The following is a 23647-nucleotide window of genomic DNA, read 5'->3' as shown; positions in this document are numbered from 1 at the left end:
TCAGGGAAGATAAAGGTTGGAAAAGAAACTTGGGGCAGGATTTTACCCCCGTCGGGGGCGAAGTTGAAGTGCGGGCATGCACAGGCGCGCCTCCGATTGGGGGCGCGGTGCCATTTTACATGGGTGGGATAATTAAGGCCCGCCCAGCGTGACGTCCGCACGGAAGCGCTGAGCGCTCCCTGTGCGAGTGGGGAGGGGGGGAAATCCCTAAACCTGAGAGTGTGCTCTTTCGCGCATGCGCATGAAAGAGCACACTCATCTCCCTGAGGCTAAGTGCTGCCTCAGGGAGATCGGCTGTACATTAAAAAATATTAAAAATAGAGAAAAAAAAAATTCCCTGACACTGTCACGAGTTGGGTCATGTCCATAATTTTTAAAAAAAAACTTTAATAAAATTTTTAAAAACCTACATGAAACCTCATCCCGCCCGTGGATGAGGTTTCATGTTTTTTCTAATTCCCCAGGGCTCCTGGCCTGCCCGCCAACCTTAAGGTTGGACAGGCAGGTCCATTAATTAGTTTAATTGTTCTGTCAACGGTCTCAATTGACCATTGACAGGTCAGCGGGCACACAGCTGATTTTGCTGCGCCCCCGCTTACCTGAAAATTTAAATGGGGTGCGGTGATGTCGGGAGTTCCGCCCGACATCACCGCGTGTCATTTTGCGTGTTGGTGAGCGGGCCCCTCCCCCCAACGGGAAAATCCTGCCCTTGGTGGTGGAATGAAAACAGACAGTACAGTAAAAGAAGGGCATACGAACATACAAATTAAGGGCAGGAGCAAGGCCACTCCACCATTCAATAAGGTCATGGTCGATCTAACTGTAGCGTCAACTCCACTTTCCTTCCTACTCCCTTGTCAATCAAGAATCTATCGAATTGAGCCTTAAAAATGTTTTTTTTCAATTAGAGAAAAAATATATTTTCAGATCTTTACAATAAATTGGAACAGGAAACATATAAAGAGGAGCAGACACATGTATACATCAGTTTATCTCCATTTCTGCTAGCTCAGAAAAATAATCAATATTTTTCTCGTTTCCCCCGCTCCCCAAACTATCCGAACAGTTTCTAGAAGCAAGTATAGAATTCATCCATTTACAAAGTGTGCAAGTAAGAAATTTTGGAAACCTTCACAGAGGCAAGGACTCTATGTGTAGAATATATTAAAATCAGGTCCCTTGTTCAACCTTGCATCTTCTTTAAAATTACTGACAACCATGATTGTCTTTTCACATAAAGCGCACTTGTCCAGTAGAATAGAACCACTGGCAGCTCAAGTTAAATCTCGAGTCATACAAATTTTAACTTTCCATGTCCACTTTATATCCCTCAGTGAACCAAAGAGAGAAGCTTGTCATTACTAAGATCAAAGTGTCTGATTGTATCACAGGTCATACAGTAGTTCTTGTGGTCCATCACATGTACCATGCACCCCAAATCTAGCTTAGCCACCTGTCTCTTTTTGCAGTGGTGCCCGTGGAAACTATAATGCAAATGAGACAACAAATGCCACCGCTGGAACTGTTAAAGATGTGAAAACAGTCAGGGCTCAAAGATGATGAACAGTACAAAAGGCAAAAAGGAATGCAAACAAAGTGATTGCTAGAGAAAGATCCCTGGCCATGGAAGAAATATATGAAAGCCTGGATATCAATGAGGGGCAAAAAAGATATCTTCAGGGTAGCAAATGCTAGAGGTAGGTTAACAAAAGATATGGGAAATATATACACAATCAAGGATGCTGGTGGAGTAACCTTAGTGAAAGAGGATGAAATCAAGGAGAGGTGGAGCCAATACTTTAACTGGCTTATGAATGAATAAAACCCAAGAAAAAAGACAGAAGTGATAGGTGCAAATCAAAGAAGAAGGACAACTAGCATTAATTTGGAAGAAATCAGGACAACATTGAAAGGAATGAAAGGCAGCAAAGCAGTAGGACCAGATGAGATACCACTGGAAGTATGGACCTGCCTAGGTGAATATGGGGTCCAGGTCCTGAACAAGCTATTCAATTGCGTTTTGATAGGAGAGGAAATCCCAAGAGCATGGAGGCAAACCATTTTGGTAGTGTGATTGTCTGTTGTTTCTCGATTTAAGGATGACAGGGTCGCAAGTTTCTGCCATGGGTCTTCATGTGATTGAATGGGCCGATTCTTGACCCACAGATCTCTATGTGTAGAATATATTAAAATCAGGTCCCTTGTCATCAGGCCTACGGGACAAGACATCCCACGAGGTAGCAGGATCAAGAGTGCAGGATTTACTTCCTTTTCTTTCCTTCTCTTGCGCTGGTCTGCCTCATCATTGAGGTGTTTGGACTAAAAGCACAATGCAGCTCGATGGTTGTCACCATTTTGAACAATTGGTAGCACGCTCCTCCTAGTCATTTTGGTAACAATATTCCAAAAGAAATGGGGACATTCAAAATTGCAAAACTACTGAGCAATTAAACTCTCGCCACATACTTTGAAGATATGCGGGCGTGTCACAGACCATAGACTGAGAAAAGTGGTGGAAATCCATGAAGGTCAGTTTGATTCATGCCCAGAAACAGCACCCCCGATGCCATTTTTGTTTTGAGACAAGTGATGGAGAAATATCGGAAAGATTGTTTTCATCCACCGAGAGAAGGCTTAAGATCAGGTGCCTCGGGAGGAAGTCGGGAGATGTACGAGAAATCAAGCAGTACCTGAGAAGTACGTTGACTATTACAGGACATGTGCAAGGAGTGCTAGACAAGAGTAAGAGGCAGTGTGAGGAAGAGTGAGAGTTTCAAAGCCAAAGTTGGGATACACCAAGGATTAGCACTGAGTCCCTTCCTCTCCCTGATTGTCATGGATGTTCTAATTGAGCAAGTAAGGCAGCAGGTGGTATGGTCAATGATGTTTACAGATGACATTGAGCCATGTGTTGGGGATGATAAGAACATGATTGAATATCTCAGAATCGTTACGGTGCAGGAGGCCATTCGGTTCATCGTGTCTGTACCCACTCTCCAAATGAGCAATCCACTTTGTGCCATTCCCCTGCCTTCTCCCCATAACCCTGCACATTCTTCCTCTTCAAGTAACAGTCTAATTTCATTTTGAATGCCTGAATTTAACTTGCCTCCACCACACTCTCAGGCATTGCTTTCCAGACCTTAACTTTTTCACACAGCGAGTGTTTTTTTCTTCTTTTGCAAAGTACTTTAAATCTGTGCCCTTTTGTTCTTGATCCTTTCATAAGTTGGGACAGTTTCTCCCTATCTACTCTGTTCAGACCCCTCATGATTGTGAATACCTCTATCAAATCTCCTCTCAGCCTTCTCTTCTCCAAGGAAAGCAGTCATAACTGTCTTCAGACCTGAAGTTTCTCATCCCTGGAACCATTCTCATGAATCTTGCCAGCACTTGCTCCAATGCCTTCACATTCTTCCTAAAGTGTGGCACCCAGAACTGGACACAATACTGCAACTGAGGCCAAATCAGTGTCCTATACAAGTTCAACATAACCTCCTTGGTCTTGTCCTCTATGCCACTATATTAATAAAACCTAGGATATTGTATGCTTTATTAACTGCTCTCTCAACCTGTCCTGCCACCTTCAATGACTTATGCACATATACACAAAGGTCCTTCTGTCCCTGGAACGCCTTTAGTGTTGTACTCTTTATTTTATATTGTCTTTCCATGTTCTGCCTAGCAAAATGAATCACTACATTTCTCCACATTGAATTTCATCTGCCATCTATCCACCCTTTCCACCAACCTGTCTATGTCCTTTTGAAGTTCTACGCGATCTTCCTCGCAGTTCACAATGCTTGCAAGTTTCATGTCATCCTCAAATTTTGAAATTATGCCTTGTATATCAGGGTCTAGGTCATCAATATATATCAGGAAAAACAAGGATCCCAACACTGACACCTGGGGAACTCCACTACAAACCTTCCTCCAGCACAAAAAACATCCTTTAACCACTACTCACTGTTTCCTGCTACTCAGCCAATTTCAGTTCCATGTTGCTACTTTTCCTTTTATTCCATGAGCTAAAACTTTGCTCACAAATCTGTTGTGCGGCACTGCATCAAATGCCTTGCCCATGAACACCACATCAACAGCATTACCCTCATCAACCCTCTCTGTTACCTTTTCAAAAACCTCCAGCTAGTCAGTTAAACATGATTTTTCCTTAAGAAATCCATGCTGGCTTTCCTTAATTAACCAGCATTGGTCCATGTGATTATTAATTTTGTCCCTAATTATTGTTTTTGGAAGTTTCCCCAGCACCAAAGTTAAACTGACTGGCCTGTTGTTGCTGGATTTTATCTTTACCCCCTTTTTTGAACAAGGGTGTGACACTGCAATTCTCCAGTCCTCTAGCATCATCCCGAGTCTAAGAACAAAAACTAAAAAATTACCGCCAGTATCTCCGCAATTTCCACTCTCATTCCCCTCAGTATCTGGTCCTACAGCCTTATCAACTTTAATTGCAGACAACCTATCCAATACCTCCTCCTTATCAATTTAAACCCTTTTCAATTCTGAATTACCTCCTTTTCACCATGGCCTGGGTAACATCTTCTTCCTTCGTAAAGGCAGATGCAAAGTATTCATTTAATACCTCAGCTATCCATCTACCTCCATTCATAAATCCCCTCTTTGGTCCCTAATCAGCCCTGCTCCTAGTTTTACCTCCTTTGTACTATGTATGTACTTTTGTGTCTGTAGAGGACTTTAGGGTTTCCTTTTATGTTAGCTGCAAATCTTTTTTTCTATCCCTCTTTGCTTCTCTTATTTGCTTTTTCACCTCTCCTCTGAACCTTCTATATTCAGCCTGGTTTTCAATTGTATTTTCTACCTGACATCTGTCAGAAGCACACTTATTCTTCCCAATCTTAATTTCTATCCCTTTTGTCTTTCAAAGAGCTCTGCATTTGTTGGCCCTACCTTTCCCTTTCGAGGAAATGATTGTCTGAACTCTCTTTTCTTTGAAGGTTCAGATACCCTTTTGCCTGCTAGCCTGACTCCAGTTTATTCGGCCCAGATCCGTTCTTACCCCATTGAAGTTGGGTTTCCCCTAGTTAATTACTTTTACTCTGGATTGTTCTTTGCTCTTTTCCATAGTCAGCCTAAACCTTATGATACAATGATCACTGTCCCTTAAATGTTCTTCCACTGACACTTTATCTGGAGTGTCTGGAGAACTGGGAAAATGCACTGGAAGACAGGGATATGAAAATCAGTAGAACAAAGAACCAATTTATGGGCTTACTAGGGAAGAGGATCAAAGTGAAGGTGTAAAGATTCAAAGAAAGTGAATGGTTTTTAGCACCTGGGGTCGGTAGTAGCAGAAGACGGTACTAGGTAAATGGAAACTAAGCAACGGATTAGCTCTGGTTGGAGTATTTGGAAGAAGTGCATTGGAGTGTCATGTGAGAGATAAGTATTGCTGAAAGAAAGAACCTACAAGACAGTTGTGAGACTGGCCTTGCTATATAGTGCAGAAAGCTGGGCAACATCAAGAAGAGAGGAACAATGACTGGATGCTAATGAGACACAGATGCTGAGATGGACCTGTGGAGTAATGAGAAAGGACAAGATCAGGAACCAGCACATCAAGGGATCAGTGAAGATTGTGGGAGCATAGAAGAAATAGCCAAGAAAAAATTGAAATAGCATGGTCATCCGTTGCGGAGAGAGAGCAGAAATGTGGTGAGGCAAGTGGTGGGAGATGGGACTGCCAGGAAGAAGGACTAAGACCGGATGGAAAGATGCAGTAGCGAGATAATTAAACTCGGCAGGGTTGGAAAGGGAATGGGTGACTGACGGGAGGAAATTGAGAAGGGTGATCAACCGGCATTGTGGCGACTCCAAGTAAAATGGGAGAAGCCAAAAGAAGAAGGTGGTATTGCAAAACACATAGAAAGGCAAAATTGGAGAAAGTCACTCAGGCCATTCATGTACTTTCTGTAAAGTATAGCAAAGGGTTGTTAATGCTATGTACAGTTATTAATCAGAAACATAAAATATATACCATCCAAAGCTCAAATGATCAGAGTAAACCAAGGGGTTGAGTGACAGCTGCCACTGCATTAGAGGGAGTGCAGCAGAGGGAGTGCAGCAGTGACTAATTCCTGGGATGACAAAACTGTCCTATGGGGAGAGATTGAGGAGACTGGGCCTGTATTCAGTAGAGTTTAGAAGAATGAGAGGTAATCTTGTTGAAACTTAAACATTCTTAAGGAGCTAAACAGGGTAGATGCAGAAAGGATGTTTCCCCTGGCTGGGGGAATCTAGAACCAGGGTACACATCTCAGAATAAGGAGCAAGCCATTTAGGACTGAAATGAGGAGGAATTTCTTCACTCAGAAAGCAGTGAATCCTTGGAATTCCCTACCCCAGAGGGCTCTGGGGCATCATTGCGTATGTTCGATAGATTTCCAGATACTAATGACATCAAGGGATATGGGGATAGTGCGGGAAAATGGCATTGAGGTATATAATCTAGTTGAATGACGGAGCAGGCTTGATGGGATGAATGGCCTACTCCTGCTCCTATGTTTCTTTGAACAGTGAAGAGGATGGATGGGCAGGTAGCTACAAAACCGTTATTGCAAAAGTGACCTATAGCTAATGGGAAAAAATGCTGTATCATAGATGGGCAGGACAAACATATACTTTGGAAACTCCTCTCAACATTCACACAACAGGGTAAATATAGAAACACAAACTACAGTGCAGTATCATATTCCCTTTTTCCAAACTGTTTATTTTTAAAAAGATACAGATAGATCTAATTAAGAATGTCCTACATTGGGCCAAAATTCCAATATCCAAACTTTGGCTGCTATTGGAAGTTATGGAGTAGTATTCAAAAGCATGATGATGTAGGTGAACATGAAGGTATATTTCCCCCATCTCTATTCTCTTTTCCTTCAACTATATAACTTGAGAAAGTGGTTTCAAGCCCTTCCTCAGAAGGAACTAGCAACTGTTAATAAAACATAAATAATGGATACTGACATGACAAACCTTACAGACTCAAATCACATAAAAAAGGTGAACATTAGAATGTTTTGGTTATGCAGACATTTCCAGTTGTATGTGTACCTGTAAATCAGGTTTCATATCAGCTCTCAGAGTGACTCCAAGTTTTAATCCCATCATTAATATGACTGGAGACTTAATACACAATCTTCTCTGATGTTTAGCAAAGAAAGCAGTTATTTTCTGAAAACACTATGTTCCAACATACATTCCACTACAATACAGCTGGATTAATTGGCTGGTATAAGGGACCGTCATGTCACTCTCTTGCTGCTCAATTAATATAAATATGCAAAAATAATTATGACTATATAAAACACACTTAAATCATACATTAAGGGCAAGTGTTGTGTTACTGGGCTCTCCGCACAAACTTACCAATCACACCAATGAATGGCAACAAATACTTTAGGGTTCTTTTTATTGAAGACTCGCAATACTATATACAAGTTACGTGCTCTACTAATGACATCAAGATCATCAGCAAAACTGCTACTGCCATGTCACATGCTGTATAACATCACCTACTGCAGTGATGATGCACTCACAATTTATAATTCCATTAAAGCAACATCACAACATCCCTCTTTGTCCTCAAGTGGAAAATTACACAATAACAGTAAATCCACAAAACAAAACAGAATTGCTGTGAACATTATTTCCATAATGGTTAGATCTCCACTCATCATTAAAGAGTCCCTAAAATGTATAGATGGTTTACCAATACGTCCAGACTTCGTAATAGTAAAACTCTTTTTAAGTTCAAGAATCATCACTACTGTGTTCTTGACTTGTCAATATAGATGTCAATATAGTGCACATCAGCACTGTGTTGGTTATCTTCTCAGTGGTCCTCCACAACTTAACTCTCAGACCTCACCCACCAATATGTTCTCAATGTTATCAGCGTATTGGATAAGATGCAGTTGGATAATTCCCTTAGTTGACACCTGTTCCTCAACATTGCTCCGTTGGATGTTGTGACACTATACGATCCTGACTTGTTGTAAACCTTAGATACCTCTGCAGGGAACCATGTTTCTTCTGCTGGATGAATAAATCGAACCTTTTGCCCCGCATGTTACTTAGGCAACTCCACACCTGCATGCTGATCATGTGTAGATTTCATCTTCTTCTGCTTCTCCAATAGTCTTTCCTGTACTGATGGCAAGCCTGGACAGATGACTCCAAATGTCATTCTGATCTGCCTCCCGAACATGATTTCTGCTGGTGATGGTAATCCCATGTCTAACATTTTTGCCCGGAAATGCAACATAGCAACTTAGAAATCTTGTTGTGCTTCCCTGCACTTTACAATAAGCTATTTAACCATGCGAACCATCTCTTGGCAAGACCACTGGATATAGGATAATGTGGAGAGGCTGCTACATGGTTATGCTCCACTGAATATCCCAAAATGGTTCACCTGTCTATTGTGGACCATTATATGGTCCACGGTATGTCAAAAGGACTAAAATATAGCACTCATCGCATTCGCTACAGATATGCTCAATGTATCCTTCAATCTGTCTGATGATTGGGAATTTTGAAAAATAATCTCTGATTAAGAGGAAATCATCACCCTGAATGGTGAATAGATCCATTGTAATCCTCAACCAGGGATACGATGGGACATCATGAGGGTGTAGTGGTTCCCTGTGCTGGTTTGGCTGATGCACTTGGCATGCCTCACTCATCTTCACGGACCAATACACAGTTTCCCTCACCAGGCGTCTCCTTTGCTCGATGCCCATGTGATCCTAGTGCAATTGTGATAATAGATAATAGATAAGAGATTCAGGAATCAGCAGCTGTCTCCTTTTAAATATTACTTCTCTGGAGATATCTAACTTGTCTCCATGTAGCCAAAAAGATCTTAGGTTCTCTTGAACCTCCTATATTGCATCAGGCTAAACATCGAGAATAACCGGCCACAATGCCTTCAGCAGTGGATTTTTGGCTGTTTCTTCTGGGTGCATTTGTGCTGTTCAAAGTTTACCACGTCAACATTGAGTGCATCTTTGACTTCGATATCTATACTGTCAACTTGTAGGTCCGACGAAATATCCGCTGCTTTCTTAGGATTTGGCAATCAGCTCAATGTGTCCGATGCAACCATCCTGTCCTCTGGTTTATCACTCACTTCACAGTCATACCCTTAGATTTTGACTAGTAACCCCTTTCTAATCTAGGTGGTGAGCTTCTCAGAGGTTTGCACCATATCGTTTCTAATGGCTTGAGATCCATTTCCACAATGTACTGCTTACCAAAAAGGTACATGTAAAACCTTGGAATGTCAAGCACCAGAGCAAGTGTCTCACACTCTTTGTTTGAGTAACTGGCTTGTCGGTGAGAGACTCTTTAAGCCAAACACTATTGGTTTCCCTTCCTGCATAAGGCAAGCTCCTAGTCCTTCCTGTAACCATTGACTTCCAAGGCTGTTTACCTTGTTGGGTGTAGCAGTGTTGAAAAAGACTTGCCTGCTCTGACAATGACTGCTCAAGTGATTCAAATACGTGTTGGTGGTCTTCTTGCCACACAAACGGAACACCTTTCCTAGCAGTTCTCTAAATGAAGATGCTCCCTAGGCAAAGCTGGATATATAGGGTGCTAAGAAATTGAATAACCCTAAATATTGTTGCAGCTCTTTTTAGTCTTGGGGTGTAGGCAGAGATTGTACATTTCCTACTTTGTCTGGGTTAGGAGATGTCTGTATTAGAATAGGTTGAGCCAAAAAAAATTAATGTGGCTTATATTTATTTTGCACTTTTGCTGTTAAAAACAAGGCCTTCTCTTCGAGCTGTTTCCATCAACACATGAAGGTTTCGATCATGCTCTTCCTCAGTGATATCTGTGTCTGCAATCATGATTTACCAATAAGCCACATGATAATCTCTGGAAACAATACCTTCCAAATAGTGCTCTAAACATGTTTCTGTGATCGTTTTGATAAATCCAAGGACGTTTCACAACTTATTTGGAGAAAAGCTTTGTTCCAACGAATCTTGGGTTTAATTCTTCCAACGTCGAAATTTTATGCGGACACCTCTTATGTGCACAATTCAAACATCTTGGGTCCAAACACACCCAAATTGTATACTGAAGAAAGATGGTACAAGTAATAGAGCTACACTTGTCAGTGTGGTGTTTCACAAGACAAATAGTGCCATTTCATTCCATATCATCCAGCTCAGTCTTCAGCTTTTCCTGAGTGCACACTGAACCACCTAGGTGAGTCAATTGAAGGAGTTGCATCTTCTCTTAAATGCAAAACAGAATCACCTTTGAAACGTCCCACAGCATGGAATCCATCTGGGTACCTCATCTAAGTCTAAGACTGACTTGATGTGGAAAGCCTGCTTGCTTTCAAGTTGAAAGGCATTTTCCTTGGCATCTTCCATCTGGTCTGTCCCATTGCCAACTGCATGCATGTGTCTGTACTTACATTGACTTCTGGCACACTCATTGTTGCTGCTGCTGCTAGTATGCTGCGCACATATTTTATTTCACGACAGCTTATTCTAGCCTCTGATCACACTATTATAGCCAAATTTCCTGCACTGACTCGCCCAGTGCCCTTTCAAGCCACAAGCCTTGCAGTGTCTTGAAATGCCGGACAATTCCACTGCTCGTGTAGGAGACCACAACGCCCACAGGATTTATTCTATTTTGGCACCTTGGCCACTTTGCTAATAGATGTAGCACACTAAATGCTTGCAAATGTTATTTTCCTGCCACAATGGTTTCATACTTCCTACTGTCTTTCAACACAATGTCAATATCATGCTCTTTACTTCTAATAGGTCTCTTTGGAAGGCTTCGATTGGTGTTGAAGCAATGACGGGTTCCATGATTCTCTCTGACAACTCGGCTTCAGAGAAATCACAATCTCTGCCCTTATGACATCAACGGCTTGCAAGGATCAATTAACATCTTAGGCTGTTGTCTGAATGCCACTATCTCTAAATGGTGGATCCTGATATTCGCCTTTAAGCAGAGTTGATAGTCCAGTGTGTTCCAGAGTTTCAACTGGTCTGTTTGATCATCATCGGATGGCTCTGATGTAATTAATTTGATAGTGTCCCTCATTTCCAATGGCTGTTTTGATCTTCACTGCCTGTCAGGTTCAGCAACGGATAAATCCATAAAGCCTTCCATTCTCTGGTGAAAAAGCTTAAACTCGGATAGGACACATGGCCTTCCAGGGTATGATGGGAAATGTGATAATCATTGTCTGATTGCTTCTCAAGGGTTTTTCTGGTTTATTGTGAATTGGGTTTCCTTCAATAGAAATACTAAACAGTACTGCAGAGCTGCTGTGCCTGCAGCTTGATGCTTTGCCATGCCCAGTCATGGGCTATGTTTCACTGTGGCTCTGCGGTGCTGTAGCATGTATCGCATACTTTTTGCCCCGCCCATGGAGTGGTTTTCGCCAGAAGCCGTATCACAAAATCCAATGGCTTTGCAACATGTCAGCCTGATTCCAAACCAACTTAATATTCTTACTGACCACCCATCCAGTTATCCTCCTAATCAGTTACTCACTGTTTTTTCAAGCACTAATCTCTAAGGGTGCTTCTGCCCCTCGGTATCTCACTGTATTGCATCTGCTTTTGTAGTAGACCACTTGTATTGTCCCAATATCTTTTTTCTGGCTTCTCCCGATCTTCAGGCTGGCTCCACTCTATGAACTTTGCACTGAAGCAAATCACCACAATTCCAATCTTCACTGTTGAATTTCAACTTTACTTCTGCAACATGGTCTTCAAAAATACACAGCTACCACTATGCTATGCTACTCTGTTCTTCACACAAGCTTACCAATCACACTGATGAATGTTAACAAGTACTTTGGGTTGTTTTTATTGACGACTCTCACAATACTATATACAAGTTACAGGAGAGTTCTATGTGCACATCTTACAACGAAATCATCACAACTCCTATTGTTGTGTCACATGGTGTATGACATCACTTCCTACAATGATGATACGCGCTCATTATTTGCATATTCCATGAAAGCAATATCACAACAGCGAGTACCTAAGATGGGAAGGAAAATCCAAGGGGAGTGTGATTGTTCAAAAGTGAGTACTAGTTGCTTATGGTACTGGACTAGCAAACCATAGTGCAAGATCAAATCCTGCTAAAGCAAGCTGTAAAACTGAATTCGAAAATCTGGTAACGCGCAGGCTGGCACCAGAAAACAACCATGAAAACCACAGATCGTCTTAAAATCCAACAATAGAATCATAAAATAGTTACATCATAGGAGGCCACTCAGCCCTCTGAGTCCATGCTGGCCCTCTGCAAGATCAATTTAGCCAGTCCCACTGCCCTGCCCTTTCGTGGTAACCCTGCAAATTTTCACTCTTCAGGTGTTTATCTAATTCCCTTTTGACAGTCACAACTGAATCTGTCTCCACCACCCTCCCAAACAGCGCATTCCAGATTCTAAACACCCACTGTGTAAAAAAGTTTTTTCTCATGTTGCCTTTGATTCTTTTGCCATTCACCTTAAATATATGTCCTCTGGGTCTCAATCCTTCTGTCAATGGGAACAATTTGTTTCTATCTATTCTGTTTAGTGTTCAAAATCATGAAGGGTCTAATGTCCTTTAGAGAAGGGGACCTGTCACCCATACATGTTCAGGTCTAATGCAATTTCAGTGCCACATTATGTAGTTCATCTCAGGGTAAGAAACTTTGCAGGTGTAACCCAGATCTCAAGCACAAACAAAGCCATTCAAGATTGAGCTGTGTAAAAAAAAACATTGTGAAAATATTTATTTTCGCCGAAAACATTAAATTTTCTACCTCTACGGAAACCTTCTATTTTTGATCCTCTTGATGGTCTGATGTGTGGTAGTGCAGGGGGCAGAAAGAATACTCACTTCAGTGCTGTAGTTACAACTTCAAACCATCTTAGTGTCGATATGGAGTTGCTCAGGAATAGGACATGTAAAGGGCATTAAGTACATGAATGGAAAATCAGTCTTCAGTCCTTTCCATTTATCTGCTTTGAGGCTTTTTGCTACATCAGTATTTCTCTCTCCAAGAAACATAGGGCAGAATTTTGCCCTCGGATGGTGGGCGGACCCCACCGGCTCGGCGGCAGGTGGGCAGCTGAACTCCGACTCCAAAACCGGGCCGGCTGCCATTTTGAGTGGGCGGGCCAATTAAGGCCCACCCAGCGGCCTTCCCGACAGGTGTTGGGGGGGGGTGGAGGGATTCCCCATCTGTCAAAGTGCGCTCTTTCGCACATGTGTGCGTAAGAGCGCATTGCTCCCTGAGGCAAAGTGCTGTCTCAGGGAGTTTACTGACAGGTAAGAAAAGTCAAAAAATAGAGAAATATTAAAATTATTAACATGTCCCCCTCATGTGACAATGTCACACGAGATGGGATGTGTTAATAAGAAACACATAAAGTATATTAAATTTTAAAAAAACGGACATGAAACTTCATCCCGCTAGTGGATGAACTTTCATGAATAATCTGGAGCCCGCCGGGGCTCCTGGCCTGCCCGCCAGCCTTAAGCTTGAACGGGCAGGGTCTTTAACAAGGTTAATTAGCCTGTCAATGGCCTTAATTGGCGGATGGAAAGCTGAATTCGCTGTCCGCTCGCTTTCCTGAAGATTTAAATGGACCCAGATGACGTCGGGGGTTCCTCCCGACGTCATCCCGCATCATTTTCCCCTCGGCAAGGGGGCCCCACTCCAAATTGCCGAGGGGAAAATCCTGGCCATAAGCTCCATAACATAATTGACCATTTAGACCAATAATGAATGCACAGCTACTTTCAAACCGTGGCTGACAGGTCTTGTTTCAGTGCAAAGTCTGCAATTGCTTCACCTCCTATACATATTTACAGGAAATATATACAGTGGTGAAGGTTAATAAGGCCATAAAAAAGAAAACAAGGCACTGGGTTTCATTTCTATGGAATTGGAGAATTGAAAAATTATGTTAAATTTATATAGAATCTTGGTTAAACCACACTTGGGGGTGCTGTGCACAGTTCTGATCTCCATATTATTAAAAGGATTTAGAGCACTGGTGAGGGGAAAGTTATACCTTATCAGGAAATATTGAACTGGCTGGGGCTCCTATCTACAGAGATGGCTGATAGAGGTCTTTAAAATTTTAAAAGGATTTGATGGGTTAAAACTAGAAATATTGTCCAGTTTGGAGGAGGCAAAAACTAGGAGCCATAAATGTAAGATAGTAGTTAATAGATCCAATAGAGAACTCAAGGGAAATTTCTTTATCCAGAGTGGTTGAATGTGAAATTTGCCACCACAAGGAGTAGTTGAGGTGAATAGCACAGATTTTAAGGGGAAGTCACATAAATGCATGAAGGAGAAAAGAATAGAAGGACATGCTGATAGTTTAGATGAAGAGGGGTGGGAGGGGGCTCATGTTGACCATAAAACATCAACATGCATCAGTTGGGCCATATGCCCTGTTTCTATGCTGCATATTCAATGCAAGCATGGTCATTCCAATCTCTAGTGCTTTGGTGCTTGCTTTGGTGCTTGCTTATTCATCTTAAAAAAAAATCTGCAATTTTTTTCCACATCAAGGTGAGCAATGCCAGATGATATAACTCTGCATTTTGAGCATTCGGTATTAGCATTAAGCACTCACTCCTAACTCAGATACTATCACAGCAGATGCAGAGTAAAGCTCCATTCCTCTGCCCAACAATGGGCCTTAGGCTGAATCTCAGAAGGAAGTCCCTTCCATTTGCTTGTATATCCTGCTAATAATATTCTGGAATATAAAGTTAAAATGATAAGCTACATCAAAATGCAGGAACAGTTAAAACTAGGATGAGTTAAGACAAGAGCAGTCAAGTCTCGCACATCATTTTGGAACTTCCTGCATTCACAGCCACAATATCATGCTATTCCAGTGACTCAAGTTTTATTTGACTAGGTTAAGATAGAGTAAGCAAGTGTTACAGATTCAACTGTTAAAATACAGTAACCTGCTTCTCCCAACAAACTAAGGCAACATTTTTAGAAGCAAAAGTGATCTAAGTAAACATATGATTTGAGTCCTGTCTTTATTATTTAGAATACCAGTAAGTTTTATTAAATGCATGCCTGCAAAACTGCTCTCCGATTCCACCACCCAATAAAATGTACATTTTGGAGAACTAGTATTCATACCTTTCCTGTAGATGCCTTTTATGCTGTACATGTGTGCTTTACATGCATTTGCAGAGTGAAGGTATTGGATGAACTTAGAAATACATACCTCTTGTTGAAATATATAAAGAACCATTCAGGTAGCTTGTTGCAATTCGTTTACGCTGGGAGAATAAAAAAAGACTTCATTAAAACAATATTTTTTTTAAATGACCAAAACACTTTCTTAAGTAATACCCCATACATTTATATGGCAAGTTGCCACATAAAAATATTTCAAAGTGCTTTGCTCATGCAAAGGAAACAACCATTTTGTGCCAAGAGCACCCTAAAATTATGAGATCTGTTTCTAAAGTGGTGCTGACTGATGGGAGGAATGCTGGCCGACAGTGGGAAAACTTCCACTGTCCATTGAATACTGCCATGAGGTCTTTTATTGTTCACTGAAATCAACAGATGGTATCCTTTTTTAAAGTTTCATCTTAGGTACCACTCAGTACTGCACAAGAATGTCATACCTATATAACCTGCTGAAACTCTGGTGTGGGGCATGAAACAAAGAGTAAGAGTGCTACAAATTGAACTAAGTTGACACTTTTGCTTGCTTGGCATAAGTGTAATTAAACACTTCAATTGTGTGGCATATACAATGTATTAAAGGGCAGTCTGGTCACAAGTTTTCCAAGTAGCTTGACTTTTTAAACAAAAACACTCAGCAGCCTATGTTCATAAAAACATTAATTTTATTAAAATCTCTACTGGAGGTCCAAGAGGACTAGTGTACAGCAGAAATTTGAGATCAATACTGGGTTACACACTCAAATCTTATAATTGAATAATCTATTCACATCCAAATCAGGCACCTGTGGCTAATCTTTTAGCCCTTCCTTCTGGCAGAAACTGAGTGGGCAATGACCACTGTCGCTGTTGTTATGGACATGGAAATTTTCATCAAGGCCCCGAACTGGGCAGACAGAGAAGTCCCAGAGTCAGGTGCTAGGCCCATTTAAAATGGAAATTAGAACTTTATAATGCCAATATGATCCCAATTGCCAAATCTGGACAGAATTAGCCAGGGTCTGCAGTACTAAAGAGGATCCCCTAAAAATAAAACACTTGCATTTCTATAGCATCTTTCTTGGCCACCGGAAATTTAAAGTGCTTTACAGCTAATGAAGCACTTTTTTAGGTAGTCACTAATGTAATGGAAATACGGCTGCTAATTTGCACAAGTTCCCACAAACAGCAGATAATGACCAGGTAATCTGTTTTGTGATCTTGATTGAGTGATAACTATTGGCCAGGACACTGGGGATAACTCCCCTACTCTTCTTTGAAATAGCGTCAAGGAATCTTTTACATCTGCCTAAGAAGGCATACTCTGTTTAATGTCTCTTCTGAGAGACAGTCAAAAGCAAATTCCTCTTTAATTTAGATAAATGGAAACTGTGGATGCTGGAAATCTGAAACAAAAACAGAAAATGCTGGAAAAACTCAGCAGGTCTAACAGCATCTGTGGAGAGAAAAAAGAACAAAGTTAACGTTTCGAGTCCTTATGGCTCTTCTTCAGAGCTAAAGAGAAGTAAAAATGTAATGAAATTTATACTGTTTAGGGGGGAGTGGAGCAGGTGAAGCTGGATAGAAGGCCAGTGATAGGTGGAGGCAAAGGAGAGATTGCCAGAGATGTCATGAACAGAAGGACAAAAGGGTATTAATGGTGGTGGTACTGGCTAAAGGAAGTGATGATGGTGGCATTAATGTCAGAAAGCAGAATGTGATAATAGCAGGACAAGGGTAAGCACTCTGGAAAGAACAACATGAACAAGTGACAGATGGTCCTTGTGGGGGTGGGGTGGGGTAGGGAACGGTGATGGGAAAAGATTGAAAATAGGATAAAAGGTGGGGATAAAACAATGAATAAAAACGAAAATAAATAAAAATAAAAGGATAAAAAATAAAAATTAAAAAATTAAAATGAATATTGAAAAAATGGGATTAAATAAAAAGGGGGTGAGGATGGAGGAGATAGTTCATGGTCTGAAGTTGTTGAATTCAATGTTAAGTCCAGAAGGCTATAAAGTGCCTAATCGGAAGATGAGGTGCTGTTCCTCCAGTTTGCATTGGCTTCACTGGAACATTGCAGCAGGCCAAGGGCGGACATGTGGGCATGAGAGCAGGATGGTGTGTTGAAATGGCAAGCGACAAGAAGCTCTGGGTCATGCTTGTGGACAGACCGAAGGTGCTCCGCAAAGTGGTCACCCAGTCTGCGTTTGGTCTCTCCGATGTAGAGACAGCAGCATTGGGAGCAGCGAATGCAGAAGACCAAATTGAAGGAGGTGCCAGTGAAGCGCTGCTTCATCTGAATGGAGTGTTTGAGCATTTGGATGGTGAGGAGGGAGGAGGTAAAGGGGCAGGCGATTGCATGGGAAGGTGCCATGGGAGGGGGATAAGGTGTTGGGGTTGATGGAGGAGTGGACAAAGGTGTCCCAGAGGGAACGGTCCCTACAGAATGCCGATTTGGGGGGGGGTGAAGGAAAGATGTGTTTGGTGGTGGCATCATGCTGGAATTGGTAGAAATGGCGGAGGATGATCCTTTGAATGTGGAGGCTGGTGGGGTGAAAAATGAGGATAAGGGGGACCCTATCATGGTTCTGGGAGGGAGAGGAAGGTGTGAGGGCAGAGGTGCAGGAGATGGGTCGGACACGGTTGATGGCCCTGTCAACCACAGTGGGTGGGAAACCTCGGTTAAGGAAGAAGGAAGACATGTCAGAAGCATCATTTTGGAAAGTGGCATTGTCAGAACAGATACGACGGAGGTGAAGAAACTGAGAGAATGGGATGAAGTCCTTACAGGGTGTGAGGAGCTGTAGTCAAGGTAGCTTTGGGGGGTCTGTGGGCTTGTAGTGAATATTGGTGGACAGTCTATTTCCAGAAATTGAGACAGAGAGGTCAAGGAAGGCAAGGGAAGTGTCAGAGATGGACTATGTGAAGGTGATGGAGGGGTGGAAATTGGAAGCACAATTGATAAATTTTTCCAGGTCCAGGCGAGAGCATGAAGCAGCACCGAAAAAGTCATCGATGTACCAACAAAGGAGTTGTGGGAGGGAGCCTGAATAGGACTGGAACAAGAAATGTTCCACATACCCCATAAAGAGACAGGCATAACTGGGGCCCATGTGGATACCCATAGCCACATCTTTTATTTGGATTGGGTATGGGAGGAGTAGGAATGCTTCTCCAACCTTCAAAAACCCAGTCACTTTGGCTCTTCTTCAAGTATTGGGGATCCACCCAGCCCACAGCCTAACTTCTCCAGCTTGGAGCATTGCCAGATCACATGTTGCGATGTCCCAGGACCGGTAGGCTGTCCCCACAGTGCTCAAACTCTGGCCGCAGCCTGCCATCCCAATGCAAATGTGGCCTGGCCTCCAAAATGGATCAGGCCTCCTGCCATAACTACCATGTATCCAGCCAATGCATGCAACCTAGGTGCACTTGGGGTGCTAGGGATGGGAGAGGTTAAGAATTCATAGACTCATAGATGTCTACAGCACAGAAGGAGGCTATTTGGCCCATCGTGTCCGTGCCAGTCAACAAAGATCTGACTACACTAATCCCATTTTCCAGCGCTTGGCCCATAGCCCTGGGGGCTATGGCAACGCGTGAACATCTAAATACTTCTTCAATGTTACGAGAGTTTCTGACTCAACCACCCTTTCAGGCAGTGAGTTCCAGACTCTCACAACCCTCTGAGTGAAAAATATTCTCATCAACTCCCCTCTTAGCCTTCTACCTCTTAGCTTAAATCTATGCCCTCTGGTTATTGACCTCTCTGCTAATTGAAAAAGTGCCTTCCTGTCCACCCACACCTAAATCTTATACACCTCTATCAGGTCCCCTCTCAACTTTCACTGCTCCAAGGAGAACAACCCCAGCCTATCCAATCTTTCCTCATAGCTCAGACCCTCCAGCCCAAGCAGCATCCTGGTAAATCTCGTCTGCACCCTCTCCAGTGCAATCACGCCCTTCCTATAATGTGACCACCAGAACTGCATGCAGTACTCCAGTTGTGGCCTAACCAGCATTTTATACAGTTCCAGCATAGCGTCCCTGCTCTTGTATTCTATGCCTCGAGTAATAAAGGCAAATGCCCCATATGCCTTCTTAACCACCTTATTTACCTGCCCTGTTACCTTCAGGGAGCTATAGATATGCACATCCAACGTGCCACTTTGCCTTGGATCCCATGGGCTCTTACTTTCTTGACCAGTCTGCCATGAGAGGCCTTATCAAAAGCCTTGCTAAAGTCCATGAAGACCACATCAAATGCATTACCCTCATCTCCTGGTTAACACTCCTGGTTACCTCCTCAAAACATTTTATCAAATTTGTCAAACATGACCTTCCCTTAACAAATCCATGCTAACTATCCCTGATTAATCTGTGTCTCTCCAAGTGCAGATATATTCTGTCCCTCAGAATTCTTTCTGGTAACTTATCCACATCGAGGTTAGACTGACTGGCCTGTAATTTCCTGGTCTATCCTTCCTCCTTTTTTTAATAATGGGACAACGTTAGCAGTCCTCCAGTCCTCTGGGACCTCATCTGTGGCCAGAGAGGATTTGAAAATTACTGCCAGGGCCCCTGATATCTCTGCCCTTGCCTCCCTCAACAGCCTGGGATACATCTCATCCAGGCCTGCGGATTTATCCACTTTAAGGCCGCTAAACCCGCTAGTACCTCCTCTCTCTCTCTGTCAATTTCCTCTAATATTTCACAGTCCTCCACCCTGTTGTCTATACCTGCTTCGTCCTTTTCCATTGTGAAGACTGACGCAAAGTATTCATTGAGGACTGAACCCACATCTTCCGGGTCCATACACAGATTACCTCTAAGGTCCCTAATTGGTCCTACTTTTCCCTAGCTATTCTCTTGCTCTTTATTTGCTTGCTTAAAGAGCTCTTTGCTCTTTAAAAAAACCTTTGGGTTTTCCTTTATTCTGCCCACCAATGCTTTCTCATGCACTCTCTTAGCTTTCCTAATTTCCTTTTTAAATTCCCCTCTGCACTTTTTATGCTCCTCTAAGGACTCTGCCGTATTGAGCCCTTGGTATCTGCCATAAGCTTCTCATTTTCTCTTAATCCTAACCTTTATGTCTCTTGACATCCAGGGTTCTCTGGACTTGGTCCCCCGCTTTGTCTTTACGAAATATATTTGCCCTGTACTCTTGCTATTTCCTCCTTGAATGCCTCCCACTACTCTGACACAGTTTTTTTCTGCAAGTAGCTGCTCCCAGTCCACTTGGGCCAAATCGTGTCTCACCTTAGTAAAATTAGCTTTTCCCCAATTTAGAATATTTATTCCCGGCCCAGCCTTATCCTTTTCCTAAATAGTTTTCCTAACTATCCTAAATCTAATTGAGTTATGGTCACTATCTCCAAAATGCTCCCCTATTGATGCGCCTTCCACCTGCCTGGGCTCATTTCCGAATATTAAGTCCAGAACTGCCCCCTCCCTTGTAGGGCTTTCTACGTACTGGCTAAAAAGGTTCTCCTGGATGCAATTTAAAGAATTTTGCTCCCTCCCTACCTTGCACACTAAAACTATCCCAGTTAATGTTTGGGTAGTTAAAGTCCCCAACTATTACTGCCCTATTATTCTTACACTTCTCTGAAACTTGATTACATATTTGATCCTCTATCCCTGACTGTTTGGGGCCTACAGTACACACCCAACAGCGTGTTTGCCCCTTTTCTGTATTTTACTTCTACCCATATAGCCTCATTTGATGATCCTTCCAAGATATCATCCCTCCTCATTGCTATAATTGATTCCTTGATCAATATTACAACCCCCCCCTCCTCTTCTATCTCCCTCTCTATCTCCTCTGAATACCCTATAACAAGGAATGTTGAGCTGTCAATCCTGCCCTTGTAGCTAAGTCTCGGCCATAGCTATGATATTATACTCCCACCTGCCTGTGCCCTCAGCTCGTCTGTCTTAGTGCTCAGGCTCCTTGCATTAAAATATATTTCATTTAACCATGCTAAACTCACTTCTTTCTTATCTAGCCTATGTTTCCTCTGTCTTCCAGACTCACCCCCGTCAATCTCACCTTCTGGCAAATTGGTGGCCAAATCTCAAGGGGGCTGCTCATTGTTGTAATTAAGAATTGTAAGAGAATCTTTCAAAAGACCACCCAATCATTATTGAGAACTTGAATTATTGTTCTGTCTTTATTGTTAAAAAAAAACTGAAGCATTTCATAAATGGATGTTAGAAAAGGAAACCATGCCAAAATAGGCAGAGATTAGATGAGATGAAAAACCAGGAGATGGGTTTTGAAAGATTATTTTCTAAAAATGGTTGAGGGCTGAACAGACCAAGACAGTGAGTTCCATACAGCATTAGGAGAGACAGTGCTGTAGAGGTAATGTCAATGGACTAGTAATCCAGGTCTATGGCAGCTGGTGGAATTTAAATTCAATTAATAAAAATCTGGAAAATAAAGCTAGTCTCAGTAGTAGTGAACATGACATGATCATTGATCATCATTAAAACCAACCTGGTTCACTGATGTCCTTTAGGGAAGGAAATCTGCTGTCTTTACCTGGCCTGGCCTACATGTGATTCTAGACCTACAGCAATGTGGTTAATTCTGAAATGAAACTCTGAAATGGCCTAGCGAGTCATTCAGTTCAAGATCAATTAGGGATAGGCAACAAATGCTGGCCTTGCCAGCGACACCCACATCCTATGAAAGAATGAAAAAAATGAGTGAGGCAGCAGAAGGCCCCACCACCAGCGAATAGTCTCAGTGAATTGTGAAGTCTGTGGCAGGGAGAAAGGCTTCAAATTTCCCAATGTTCAGTTGGAGGAACCAGTCACTTGTTCGGGATTAAAGGGAAAAGAAAAAGTAGTTTATATAACTATTAGGTAAAAGGGGGCACTTGAAAAACATCTAAACATTATTACGAAATGTTTCTTATAAAATACCTGCATCTCAAATGTGGTCAATTTCTTTTAACCAATTTAACTAGTTAGTTTCCTGTGGCATTGCTCGCAGACAAAAAGAAACAAAATTGTGTCATGTTAAGGCAGTTGTCTCGATCTTTAAATGAATGCTGCACGTTTACATTTCTCTGTCCTTTTTGCCTTCAACAGGCTGTTTCCCTTTTTGCCCATCTCACTGTACTTTAACCCAAGTGCATGAGATGAAAGGTCAGACACAAGCCTATCACACCCATTTCCATGTGATGTTAAATTTTATTTTATTTTTTTTAAAAGTGAAGCGGTTAGGAGAAAATTCCTTATGTCAAGTGGTTATTAGAGTATGGAATGTCCACAATGAGTGGTTCAGTCAGATACTAATGCACTGTTTAAAGGGAAAATTGGATAAGAGCCCATAAGGAATGAGCGGGGTAATAAGATTATTTTTGGATTGCTCTAGCAAGAGCCTGCACCAACCGATACATTCGGCTAAATACTTCCTTCAGTAGCCTTAACCCCTCGGGGTGTACATCAGAGTATGTGGAGAGTCAAAATGAGTACTCAAAGGATTTTGAAAAAAGATTTTTCAGGCCCTTCATGAATTCCTTTGGTGTGCATGGGAATTTTTTTCCAGAGATAATGAAATGAGAGACATAGAAAACTGATTATATAATAATCAAGAGTGGCTGGAGAGATTATACTTGAAAATAGTTTTTACAATTTATTAATTAACGTCAAGAATGATAGCAGCGAGACCATGCATCCTGCTCATTGACTTTACCAGCTCTTCTAGAGCTCTGATAGATTACTATTCGCAATTTGAAGTATTGAATATAGTTCCTGCACAACCAAGCTTCAGTAAGTGGTACTGCATGATGCATTTTCATGCACTGACCAACAGAAGTATTTTTCACAAATGTCACAGACTTTCATTCTGTCTCTCATGACAATTATGACTAAAGAAACCCGAGGTTAAGACTGGACATTTATTTGCAATTAACGTATGAGCAAGAGTTTCACTTCCACTGCTAATTTTTCAGAAAAGAAGTAATCAGCTAATAGTTTCTTGCCGATGCAAATATTACTGGTACCAGACCAATATGATTAAAATGACTCATTGGTAGAGCTTCAATGCAAATTCACTGGATGTTTGATCCAGGAATTCCTTTGTTGATAACTAAATCCTATACCAGGATTTAACATTATTGGTGCTTGATCTCTACTAGTAAATACCAAATGCAAAATAAAACAACAATTCAACTCTGAAATTATATTTGACATCTATAATGTGTTTAACTATCTACACTTTAAAAAAAAATCAAAGGACAGTGCCACCTAACAATGAATGAACAGCATTTCAACCACTGTTAAAATGGCAAAACTTTTAACCTGATATCTTGCAACTTAAGGAAACATAACATTCAAATATAGCTAGAACCTTTGTAGAAATTCTTAGACTTTATTTTACTTCACT

General features: G+C 41.8%; 1 protein-coding gene across 1 annotated transcript in view; it reads right to left on the bottom strand.

Annotated features, from left to right (window-relative positions):
* The window catches only part of phf21b (PHD finger protein 21B), a 252118-nt gene that overhangs the window by 30290 nt on the left and 198181 nt on the right, over positions 1-23647 (bottom strand). The window contains exon 11 of the mRNA XM_078568333.1: positions 15293-15347. Coding sequence (XP_078424459.1) covers positions 15293-15347 — 55 coding nt within the window. The remainder of the gene's footprint in view (positions 1-15292; positions 15348-23647) is intronic.

The sequence above is a fragment of the Cetorhinus maximus genome, chromosome 22 (assembly GCF_964194155.1).
Source record: "Cetorhinus maximus chromosome 22, sCetMax3.hap1.1, whole genome shotgun sequence".
NCBI classification, from domain to species: domain Eukaryota; kingdom Metazoa; phylum Chordata; class Chondrichthyes; order Lamniformes; family Cetorhinidae; genus Cetorhinus; species Cetorhinus maximus.
Note: the sequence above shows the minus strand (reverse complement) of the source record. Positions and strands in the feature narration are given on the sequence as shown.